The sequence below is a fragment of the Terrapene carolina genome, unplaced genomic scaffold (assembly GCF_002925995.2).
Source record: "Terrapene carolina triunguis isolate 2854851 unplaced genomic scaffold, T_m_triunguis-2.0 Scaffold58, whole genome shotgun sequence".
Classification (NCBI taxonomy): domain Eukaryota; kingdom Metazoa; phylum Chordata; order Testudines; family Emydidae; genus Terrapene; species Terrapene triunguis.
In genome coordinates this window covers 111,935,774-111,947,905 of record NW_020664409.1, presented here as the reverse complement: position 1 = coordinate 111,947,905, position 12,132 = coordinate 111,935,774, and the positions used below count along the sequence as shown (strand labels likewise).

At 56.5% G+C, this 12,132-nt stretch overlaps 1 protein-coding gene across 1 annotated transcript; it reads right to left on the bottom strand.

Moving 5' to 3' along the window:
• Positions 1-7,937: 7,937 nt before the first annotated feature.
• FOXH1 (forkhead box H1) lies at positions 7,938-9,847 on the bottom strand. Its single transcript, XM_026660043.1, has 3 exons — positions 9,776-9,847; positions 9,419-9,523; positions 7,938-9,035 (listed from the first exon to the last, which is right to left on the bottom strand). Exons 1-3 carry the CDS (start codon positions 9,845-9,847, stop codon positions 7,938-7,940), a joined length of 1,275 nt encoding a protein of 424 aa, XP_026515828.1.
• Between the last annotated feature and the right edge of the window lie 2,285 nt (positions 9,848-12,132).

Genomic DNA, 12,132 nt, shown 5'->3' with positions numbered 1-12,132 from the left:
CCTGCAGCTGATGAACCAGGGACAAAGACATCGTAGGACTTTATTACTGACATGCAGGCAGGGTGCCGCGTGCGGGACAAGACCCAGAAGAAGATACAGGCGTGGAGGAACTTAGAGTCAGAACCGAGCCCAGACAGGTCAGACCCAGATGGATCCTGGAGACCTCGGGGAGGAGAAGGGTTTGGGTTTCTTTCAGAGACGTGCAGGAGACCAGGGGTTAATGAGGTGGGCAGGGCTGGTGGGGCAGCTCCAAGCTCTACTGACTCCAGCTGCAGATCTGGCCCAAGCCCCATGTTTTCGGTAGGCCTGGGAGAGCCCCTGGGCAGACGCTCTGGCCACGCTTCCTCAAGCAGAAACCCGGAACTTCCTCCGCCTGCTTTCGCCCTGCGCTCCCGTTCGCTGTCTGCGGCCGGTGCAGCGAGCGCCGCGGCTGGCAGGAGCGCTGTGGGCTTGGGACTGGCCATGCCGGAGGTGACTTTCCAACTCGCACCCAGGGGCTCACTCCTGGAACCCGACGCTCATTTCACGGCGGGAACAGCCACATGCCATGTGACCCAGGCGTCCAATCACCACCCACCGCCACAGCTCAAATCTCCAATCAAATCCTTGCAACAGGTGGCTAAGGCATATAGGGCTGTTCTCACGGGCTCTGCCAATGGTCCATCTAATCCAGCATCCCGCCTGCCGGGGCCACCGCCAGCTCGTCCGGGGACGGGGCAAGACCCTCCCAGTGGGTGGTTATGGAATACCCTCCCCACGGGGGGCAGCATCTGGCACCCTGGGGGATGTTCTCACCCCCACCCATGTTCGGCACTCAGCGGAAGCCAGCTAGACGCCTCAGCGATCCCCAGAGCAGTGGGCTCCACAGGCCAACCGCGCAGGGGGTAAAGCAGCATTTCCTCTGATCGGTGATGCATTTTTTGCCTTTTAAATTAATTGCCCCCCCCCCCCTCCCGCCCCAGGTCCTGTAGGAAGAGAAGGGGAGGGAAGAGCAGAGCCCGATCTACCTCCTCTCATCCCTTCATTACGGTAGGTAGCTGGGCCATGTCCCCTAGCTTCATCGCTTCCAAGGCCAGACGGGACCACTGTGCTCATCTCATCTGACCAGCCACTTCCCCGGGATTCATTCCTGACTGAACCCGAGCAGGTCTTTAGAAAATCTTGATTTAAACCTTGCGAGTGACGGCGAATCGCCCACGAGCCTTGGTCGCTTGTTCCAATGGCTGGTTACCCTGGCCCGTGCGCCCAGGCTGAGTGGAGAGAAGGGCATCATCTGATTTTCCCTCTGTCTCTGAACACTGTGGGTTTGCACACTGCTGCCCATCCAGCAGAACTGTACAACGATCTGGCCACAGCGGGAGTGCTCCTCCAGTGGTCTCGGTTATTTAGAAAGCAGCAATGTCTGGGAGAAGGTGGATGGCCCAGTGGTTAGAGCACCAGCCTAGGCTTTGGGAGACCTGGCTTCAAGTCACTGTTCTACCACAGGACACCCCCCCACGTGACTTATTCTCCGTGCCTCAGTTTCTCACCCATAAAATGGGGATAACAACTCTGCCCTGCCTCCCAGGGGAGTTGTGAGGCTAAACACATTACAGATCGGGAGGTGCTCAGACACCGTGATGGGGACCATAGAAGCACCCGACACAGATAAACGAGGGGCTCAGATTATTCCTGCCAACGTGCGTCACTTTGCAGTTGGCCTCGTGCTGCCCGACCAGCCAGTTTGTAAAGGGAAAGGAAGAGAGAAGCTGTGCTGCAGGTAGGAATCATTCGGCCACTGCTGCTTTTCAAGGGGGGATTTGAACAAAGAGGAGGAAAGGAGGCAAATTGCTGCAGAAAAACATTAAAGAGTAAAAAGCATGGGCCAGATTCGCGTCAAGACACAAGTGCTGCGTTCCCTGGGGCACCTGGGACCAGAATGTGGCCTCCTACTTAGATAAAAGGGTTCTTAAAAATGCTGGACACTGACTCAAGGGGAGACTCCCCCCAAGGTACGTAACGTTGTTGGCTGTGAGGGATGATGTCCTCTAGTGACTGGACTCACAGCGGGGATAAGAGACTTGCAACTGCTGCTGGCGAAGGGAGCTCTCCATTAGGTTTGGTAACAGGCACACAGTTAATAAAGAAATGGAGGGTGATATAATGAATGCCAATCCACACGGGCTTATGGAAAATAGATCCTGTCAAACTCACTCAGTGTCTTTTAGATGAGATGACAAGTTTGGTTGATAACGGTAACCGTGTTGATGTAACAGAGTTCTGTGAGGTGTTTGACTTGGTACCTCATGGTATTTTGTATTTTTCTAGTTTTTAATCAAAATCAGTATGGCATGTCTTAACTGACCGGTCTCAAAATGTAATTCTAGAGGGGAATCACCATTGAGTGGATGTGTTTCTAGTGGGGTCCCACAGGGATCAGTTCTTGGCCTTACACTATTGAACATTTTTATCAATGACCTGGCAGAGAACATGTAATCATCACCAATACATTTTGCAGGTGACATTTTGGGAGAGTGGTAACTAACGAAGAGGACCAGGCACTGATACAAAGTGATCTGGATCGCTTGGTAAGCTGGGCACAAGCAAACAATATGTGTTTCAATACGGCCAAATGTAAAGTCAGAAATCTCGGAGCAGAGACTGCCGGCCATAGGTACAGGGTGGGGGGCTCTCTCCTGGGAAGCAGCGACGCTGAATAAGATTTGGGGGTGGGGGTGGATAAGCAGCTGAACGTGAGCTCCCGTTGCGATGCTGCCTAATGGGACCCTGGGAGGTATAACTTGGAAGCTGGAGTAAGAGCAGAGGTGATTTTCCCTCTGCATGTGGCACTGGGGCGAGCGCTGCTGGAGTCCTGGGGCCAGTTCCGGTGCTCACGATACAAGAAGGATGTTGATAAATTGGAGAAGGGGCAGAGAAGAGGCAAGAGAATGACGGAAGGATTAGAAACCTGCCTATAGGGAATCGACTCAGGAGCGCCATCTATTTCCCTTAATGAAGAGCAGGTGGAGAGGTAACTTGATCAGTCTAGGCGGGAGTACCTGCGTGGGGAACAAATGTTTAATCACAGGCTCTTCGCTCGAGCAGAGGAAGGTCTAACTCTAACACGATCCAGTGGCCGGAGGTTGAAGCTGGACAGATTCAGGCTGGAAGTAAAATGAGGTGTAACATTTTTAATGGTGAGTGTAATTAACCACTGGAACAATTCCCACAGGGTTCTGGGGGATTCTCCATCACTGGCAATTTTTAAATCAAGATCCCCCAACAGCTTTGCTCTGAGAATGACTTGGGGGCAGGACTCTGGCCGGTGTTACACAGGCGGTCACACGGGATGGTCACACTGCTCCCCTCTCGCCTTGGTGGTAATTGTGCCTTGCGAGCGGCCCGTGGCTGTGTAGCCCGCGTCCTGGTGAAGCTGATGTCAGATGCCTGGTGGGCTGCACGGGGGAGGGTACCCCAGCATTGTAGAAAGTCACGAAGCTGCCCCCGTCTGAGAGCTGCGGCTCTGTCTGCGGTTCGGGGCGAACAGAAACTCCGCGGAGGCAGGCCCAGCCTTCGTGCTGTCACGTGGTCGGATGGTTTGTCCTGCTAGGAATCCAGATCTGCGTTCAGATTTCCATGTCCCCCAGCTCTGCACAGCTGGAGCCAGCTGAAGCTGTGTGTCTGGATTAGGCCCTCCCCAGGAGCCACTGGACTGCAGCAGTCGCTGTCCCCCGGAGCATGGGCACATATGTGCAGACGGGATGTGGAAGGGAGCGGAGGGTCCTGCCTGAGTTCTACTCGGTCCTCTCTGGGCATCGTGGTCTCTCCAGCCCAGCCCAGCCCAGCCTGGGAGCAGCATGGCCTTGTGCATTCACCCTAGGACAGAGGTGGGCAAACTATGGCCCACAGGCCACATCCGGCCTGCAGGACCGTCCTGCCCGGCCCTTGAGCTCCCGGACGGGGAGGCTAGCCCTCGGCCCCTTCCCCGCTGTCCCCCGTCCCCCTGCAGCTACACCGCCACGTGGGCAGTGCTCTGGGCGGCAGGGTTGCATGCTCCTGCCGAGGAGTGCGGCGGTGTGGCTGGCTCCGGCCAGGCGGCGCGGCTCCCAGATATGCTGCTCTGAGCGGCATGGTAAGGGGGCCAGGGAGTCCTGGGGGGCAGTCAGGGGACAGGGAGCAGGGGGTGGTTGGATGGGGTGGAGGTTCTGGGGGGCGGTCGGGGGGGGGGGGTTGGATAAGCGGGGGAGTCCCGGGGGGCCGGGGGGGGGGGGGATGTGGATAGGTAGGGTTACCATACGTCCGGGTTTCCCCGGACATGTCCGGCTTTTGGGTCTTTAAATAGCCATCCGGGGGGAATTTGTCAAAAGCTAAAAATGTCCGGGATTTCCCCCGACGGCTATTTAAAGACCCAAAAGTGCTGACAGGGCAGCCGCGCCGGCGGAAAGAGGTACTGGGAGCAGCATGGAGCGGCCGCGAGAGGTGGGTGCGGGTGGCCCGGCTCCCCCTGCCTGGGGATCCCCTCGCCCGCCGGGGGGCGTAGGCTCCTCCTCTGCAGCACTGCCCGCCGCGGGGCTGGGGCTCTCCCAGGGCTCTGCCCTGCACGCACCCAGCACCCCCGGGGCTGCTCCTGCCTCCCTGGGCTGGCCCAGATCCCCTCCCCCATGGGGCTGGGGTCCTGCTGCGGCTTGCGCCCCTCTGCCTCCTCCGCGGGGCAGGCAGCCCCAGGGGGTTGAGGCCATGCCACCCCTTCCCAGCTTCCCTCCAGCAGCCCCCGCACCGCCCTGCCGGGTCTGTTCAGCCCTCCGCCCCACCGGGTCCTGCCCTGCTTCAAGCAACCCCCCCCCACACACACACACCGTGCGGCGCCCCGGCCCGGGGGGACTGGGGGAGCCGCAGCAAAGCCCCTCCCGGAGCTGGTGCAGGAGACGAGTCTGGCTCTCAGCCCAGGCTCTGGCATCAGCCTGCAGCCGGGAGCGGAGCCACCACCCCCCGCCGGCTCGGCTCAGCCCAGCCCCGCTCTTAAAGGGACAGGGACCCCACCGTGGCTCAGCCCGGCCTGGGGCACGTGAGGGTGTCACCTCTCCCTCCACCTGGGGGGCCCGGTGAGGGGGGTGCTCGGCCCCATAGCAGCGCAGAGGGGAGGCCAGCGATGCACCTTATGCTCTCCTGCACTGCCAGCCACGGTCTTGTCTCCTTTCCCCAGCTCTGCGAGGCACTGTACACCTCAGAGCAGCAAACGGTAGCCGATTCTGCTGTCTCCAAGCAGAGTCTAGCCCTGAGAGTTTATTTCCGCAGCAGTGAGTTTTCGGTTTGGTGCATTCACTCCTGATCTCCCTGGTACAGTGTAACAAAAGCCCTTGGCATTCATTTTCTCAGTGTTTCTGGGAATACCCTTTTCAGTTTCATAGATTGATCTGGGATCTTTCTTTTGCTTTTTCCGGAGAGAACTGTTGACAGCAGGGAGATACGTCCCTGACTAGAGGGCAGGAAGCAAATTTGACTAGATCAGTTGTGACTTCCTTTTGATTTGTTACTATAAAATGTATTACACACAAATAGATTGCTAATGAACTTCCATCTTTGGGTTTCTGGAAAACAACTCACTCTAATACTTGGAAGATGCAGGGACCTTTGGTCTTAAAAAATGAAACATCAGACTCATGAATTTGGGGGAAGTGCAGTGGTCCATTTATGAAACTTCTTAAAAACATGATTCAAAAAATCCTTCTGAGACTGTATTTTAATGCTGAGATCCCAATAGCCTTACTATAGAAATAGAAAGTAAAACAAAGATATTCTTGATCCAGGTCAATTAGAGCAGTGGTTGTCAATGTTTCCAGACTACTGTACCTCCTTCAGGAGGCTGATTTGTCTTGAGTACCCCTCACTTAAAAACTACTTGCTTACAAAATCAGACATAAAAATACAAGTATCACAGCACAGTATTACTGAAAAATTGCTTATTTTCTCATTTTTACCATATAAATTATCAAATAAATCACGACTCCCAGATTGAGAAACACTGGTATAGTATATAGAGCAGTATAAACAAGTCACTGTCTACGATGATGGTTGCATATGCTTCGATAATTAGTTTGGCAAGGCCTTCTATATCAAACTTACACACATTTTTACACAATATCAGGCAAACCAGCTTGGATCTCTCACTATTAATGTCTCTGTACTAATTGTGCTCTGCATCATTTCACAAAAAAGTTATTTAACTGAGCTTGAAATTTGTCATTATACTGAGATTTCTAAAAATACCCTTCTAGAAAAACTTCCATTTGGCTTCCCAGTAAAGAAAAGGACTTTATATAGCTTGTTTGTTTGAACTTCGAGGCCCATACAGTCCCTGAAATGACACTGCCTTGGTTAGTGTTGTGCCCCATTTCTCACAGTACTCATGATGGGTTGGATTGTCACAGCCCAGCTCAGCCACACAAGGGAGTAAATATTATCTTTTCCAAGTAGACCCCGCTGATATGGGGATGCCCCTTTAAAGGAAGGCCCCGGGACAGGTATGGACAGGGGAGTCCCTCCAGTGGAGGGAGAGGTGAGTGTCAGAGGTAGGGTTACCATATGTCCGGATTTTCCCAGACATGTCTGGCTTTTTGGTCCTCAAATCCCCGTCCCGGAGGAATTTCCAAAAAGCCGAACATGTCCGGGAAAATAGGGAGGCATGGTAAGGGGACCGCCTCCTCCCCGGGCTCCAACTTTCCCGGCTCCCGCCGCTCTCCACCGCGGCAGGGGCCGAAGCAACTTCCCCAGCGCAGCAGCAGCTGGGGGGCAGGAGGGAGGAGGGGGAATGTGGGGTGCTCAGGGGAGGGGGTGGAGTTGGGGTGGGGAAGGGGCGGAGTTGGGGTGGGGAAGGGGCGGAGTTGGGGCGGGGCCGGGGACAGGGCAGGGGCGGAGTTGGGGCAGGGGCGGGGTCCCGTGGAGTGTCCTCTTTTTGCACTATTGAAATATGGTAACCCTAGGATAGGGGACAGGGAGCGGGGGCGGTTGGATAGGCGTGGGGTCCCAGGGGACCTGTCAGAGGGCGGGGGTGTGGATAGGGGTCAGGGGACAGGGATCGGGGGCGGTTGGATAGGCGTGGGGTCCTGGGGGGCCTGTCAAGGGGCAGGGGTGTGGACAGGGGTCAGAGCAGTCAGGGGACTGGTAGCAGGGGGGTTGGATAGGGGGTGGGGTACTGGGGGCGGTTAGGGGCGGGGAGGTCCCGGGCAGGGGCAGTTAGGGGACAAGGAGCAGGGGAGGTTGAATGGGTCGGGGGTTCTGAGGGGGGCAGTCAGGGGGCGGGAAGTGGGAGGGGTCGGATAGGGGGCGGGGGCCAGGCTGTTTGGGGAGGCACAGCCTTCCCTACCCGGCCCTCCATACAGTTTTGCAACCCTGATGGGGCCCTCGGGCCAAAAAGTCCCCCCCCCCCCCCCCGCTGCCCTGGGACCAGCTGTCAGTGGGACACCACAGCAATGCCCGCGATGGATCCTGTCCTGCCAGGAGGCAGCTCAGGAGAAGGGGGAGCAGAGACTCCTGCAGGAACTCCCCCCATCCCAGCCGGAGAGGCCCGATGGCAGCAGTCCAGGTAGGTAAGTAAAGGCAGCGGAGATGGCTCCCCGCTGGGTAAGGACCAGAGTCAATGGCATCCGCCTCTTCCTCCTGCAGAGCAGAACAGCCCCTCAGGATGCCCTGCTTGCTGCCAGCTGGCTCCATGGGAGGAGGGGCGCCCCCCTGCCCCGGGGACACTCAGTTCTGCATGGAGCATTGCATGCTGGGATTTGTAGTCTCCAGGGTCCGCACCGTTGCAGACCCAGACGCAGCTCCGCCTGCTGGTCCCGGTTTCGAGGCGCGCCGTTGGGCCCGCGGGGGCCTGTCTATCCATGCAGCTGGCGCAGGCTCCCGAAGAGACGGGGGCTGTTGAGAGGCCATGGGGCTGCCCCGCCCTCCCCTGCTGGGGCCCGTCACAGGCAGTCGTAGCGGGTCAGCGCCATGCTGCCGGGCACGGGGCCCTGGCTGTACAGCGCTGGGTGCACAATGTCCCCTGGATGGCTCACCCACACGTCGTACACGCTCTTGTTGGGGGGCATGCCCTGCACCGTGTGGTCCAGGTCCACGGAGAGGCTAGGAAGTTGTGGGCCCTGCTGCCTGGGGGCCACCGAGGGGCCTGGCCTCAGGTCCCAGTACAGCGGGCTGACGTAGCTGGGGGGTCTGTAGCTGTAGTAAGGCAGGCCTGGCACAGTGGGGAAGGTGAAGAACGGGGGGCCGCTTGGGGGAGCCACGACGTTGGGGGCCACGCACTTGGTGTAGGAGGTGGGGAGCTGCTCCCAGCACGGCCGCGGGACCAGTGTGGGCGACGGAGCCGGGGTGCAGCCGCCAGAGCCGTCGGAGTCCGAGCTGGAACCGCTGCTCTCGCGGGCAGCCAGTAGCCGGGGGCGCTTGGCCGGGGCGCGGGGCCCTCGTGCCTGCTTCGACCGCCGGCTGCCGGGGTCCCTCTCGTCGGACGACAAGGAGCTGAGGGTGGAGATGCTGCTGGAGGAGGAGGAGAAAGACCGCGGTGCAGCCAGAGTGCACGGGGGTCGCCAGGGCAGCGATGGGGGCCCGGAGGAGACGCGGAAGATGGGGACTGGGCCCCACAGGTCCATGCTGATGGGAAGGGAGTCTCCCGCTGGCTGGCTGGGCGGGGGCTGTATGGGCTGGGGGTGGCCCTCGGCCTCCCGGGGCTTCCCGGACAGACCCACCTCCTGGAAGTCACTGAGGAGGGAGTCGATGGTGAAGGAGCTGCTTGGCCTCGGCGCCTCGCCGAGCTGGTATCCGCTCTCCTCGTTGTCAGAGCTGGCATTGGTGGAGGAGGCCCTGGTGCCCTGCGGCTGGCGCTGTGGCCCCTGGCAGCCGTAGGGCCAGCCGTGCAGGATGAAGGGGGCAAGGTCACTGGCGAAGGAAGCCGCCTCCTGCCGGGAGATGGCCGTGTTCTGCAGCTTCAGGGCGTCCGGGGGGATCCGGCTCACGTCCACCGTCCAGAAATTCCCCTTGGCCTTGGGCTTCGCGGGATCCTTCAGCAGCTGCCGGGGAGAGAGCGAGACGGGCTCAGTGCAGGGATTGACCTGCGGGGGAGCCACGGAGCAATCCTGAGCGTGGGGTGCCCCGAACCCAACCCCAGGAGCTCGGGAAGTCGGGACAGAGCTTCCCTGTGTGTCAGGCCTGACCAATTCCCCCCTCAGAGCCTAGCGCCCCCGCCAGGCTGACCCCAGCTCCATCAGCCCTGTCCTGGGGCCTGACAGTCCATCACCTACCCCCAAAGCTGGCTCCTTACTCCCTCGGGCCCCCCATCCCATCCCCTACTCTGGGACCCAGCCCCCCAACACATCATATCTCCAGAGCCCCCCTGGAAGCTGTTCTCTCCCCCAGCCCCGCCCCAGCCCCCTCACTTCACCCCAGCGCTCACCTTGGAGAAGCAGCGGTTGGAGGACAGGTTGTGGCGGATGGAGTCTTTCCAGCCCTGGTAGCCCTCCGTGAAGAAGGGGAAGAGGGCGCCGATCTCCTGGATGATCTGAAACCAAGAGACAGGCGGTGAGAGCCCCTGGCCATGGGCAGAGTGAGTCTGCTCCGTTCAACGTGCCTCAGGCTGTCCCAGCCTGGACTGCAGGGCTGCTGGCTTTGGTGCCACCTCACTGGGACCCGCGTGGGACACAGCACTTGTGCCACACAGCAAACAGGGAGCCAGGTGGGCACCTCAGATTGCGGTGGCACAAATTGGGGAGGCTCCTGTCTCCTCCCTCCTGGAACCTTGTGCGCAACTCACTGGGGGCTGCGTCCGGCACGCCACTGGCTCAGAGTCCGAGATTCGAAGGCCAGAAGAGACCAGCGTGACCATCCAGGCTGAGCCCCTGTGCAGCACGGGCCAGAGCCCTGCCCCCAAGTCGTTCCCGGAGCAGAGCTGTTAGAAACAGCCCGTTATTCAATGTGTGCTGGGATCACGTCACCCCTTAACCTTCTCTTTGTTAAGCTAAATAGATTGAGCTCCTAGACTGTATCCCTATAAGGCAGGTTTTCTAATTGTGGAATCATTCTCATATCTCCTCTCCAACCTATCACCATCCTTCTTGAATTGTGGCCCCAGAACTGGCCCCAGGATCCCAGCAGCACTCGCCCCAGGGCCACATACAGAGGTGAAATAACCTCTCTGCTCCTCCTCGAGATTTCCCTGTTTCTGCGTCCAAGGATCACATTCACTCTTTTGGCCACAGCGTCACACTGGGCGCTCACATTCAGCTGATTATCCACCCCCACCCCAAATCTTTGTCAGCGTCCCTGCTTCCCAGAGTCCTCCATCCTGTAAGCCTGGCCGACGTTCTTTGTCCCTAGATGTACACGTTAACATTTAGCTGTATAAAAACACATATTGTTTGCTTGTGCCCAGCTCACCAAGCAATTTAGATCGCTCTGTATCAGTGACCTGGCCTCTCCGTTACTTACCACTACCCAATTTTTGTGTCATCTGAAAACCTCGTCAATGATGATTTTATGTTTTCTTCCAGGTCACTGATAAAAATGTTAAATAGCCTAGGGCCAAGAAATCGATCCCTGTGGGACCCCACTAGAAACACATCTTCTCAATGACGATTCCCCATTTACAGTTACATTCTCAGATCTATCAGTTTACCAGCTTTTAATCCATGTAATGTGAGCCATGTTCATTTGATATCTTCCCAGTGTTTGAAACAAAATGTCCTGTGGTACCAAGTCAAATGCCCAGAAGTCTAAGTAATAGTGTATCGACACCGTTAACTTTTTCAACCAAATTTGTAATCTCATTAGAAAAAGCTATCAAATTAGTTTGACGGGATCTCTTTCCCTAAACCTATGTTGATTGGCATTAATTACATCACCCGCCTTTAAATCTTTATTAATCAAATCCCGTATCAGCTGCTTCATTATTTTGCCTGGGATTGATGTCAGATGAAAGGCCTATAATTACCCGGGTCATGCTGTTTACCCTTTCTAAATAGTGGCACAACATTAGGTTTCTTCCAGTCTTCTGGAACCTCCCCATTGTACCAAGACTTATTGAAAATCAACATTAATGGTCAAGCCAGCTCTTTTAAAACTCTTGGATGTAAGTTATCCAGACCAGCTGATTTAAAAATATCTAAGGTTAGTAGCAGCTGTTTATCATCCTCCTGAGAGACTAGTGGAATGGATGGAGTGTTATCATCTAGGTTTTGTTCCCCAAATACAGAACAAATATTTATTGAACTCTTCTGCCTTTTCTACATTATGATTAATAATTCTATGTTTCCATCTAGTACTGGACCAATACTATTGTGAGGATTCTTTTTGTTCCTAATATAGTTCAAAAACTACTCCTTATTGTTCTTAACTCTGCCGGCCTTAGAGTTCTCCTTATGTTCCTTTGCTTCCCTTATCAATTTTCTACAATTCCTAACCTCTGATTTACTATCAACTTCCCCTTTCTTCCATTTGTTATACATTATTTTTTAATTTTATATAGCTGCCTTCACTTCCCCTCTGAAACAGGTCAGTGTTTTAACCAATACGATCTTCCTTGATTATGGCTTTTTGGGGCATCTAACGAAGTGTTCTTAAACAATTCCCAGTTATAATTCAGAGTTTGCTTGTGTCGTCCTTCAGACCTGTGCAAAGCAGGCTGGTGAGCCATCATTTCCCCTCCCCTCCCCCCAGCACAGGTGAAACTGATGGTACAAGGTGCCAGGCAGGGAACTGTCAGGCCCCTGGTGGTCATGGACTGGGGCAGATTGCAGCTGCCTGCATCTTTAAGGAGTCACTGTAGCCTGTCAGGAAGCAAGGCTGGGGCACAGGGCATGGTGCAGAGCGGAGGGTTTAATCCCCTAGAGGATAGCCAGTATGTTGGTTCTGTCTGGCTCCTGCTGGATGGTGACTGTGGCCATTGGGTGGCATGTGTATGAGACCCGAATGGGGAGGGGTGCATTCCCATTCCTAGCAGGCCAGGGGACACGCTGCACAGCCACCCCCACAACCAGCACTAACTAGCCCTCAGCAGGGGCCAAGGACCGAACAGGCCTCGGAGAGGGAGCTCCCCTTTCCCACAAGGTGGTAAAGGCTGGTGCTGGGGTAGGTCTGCTCTGCCCCCGGGTGCACACCTGTCCCCGCGGCCTC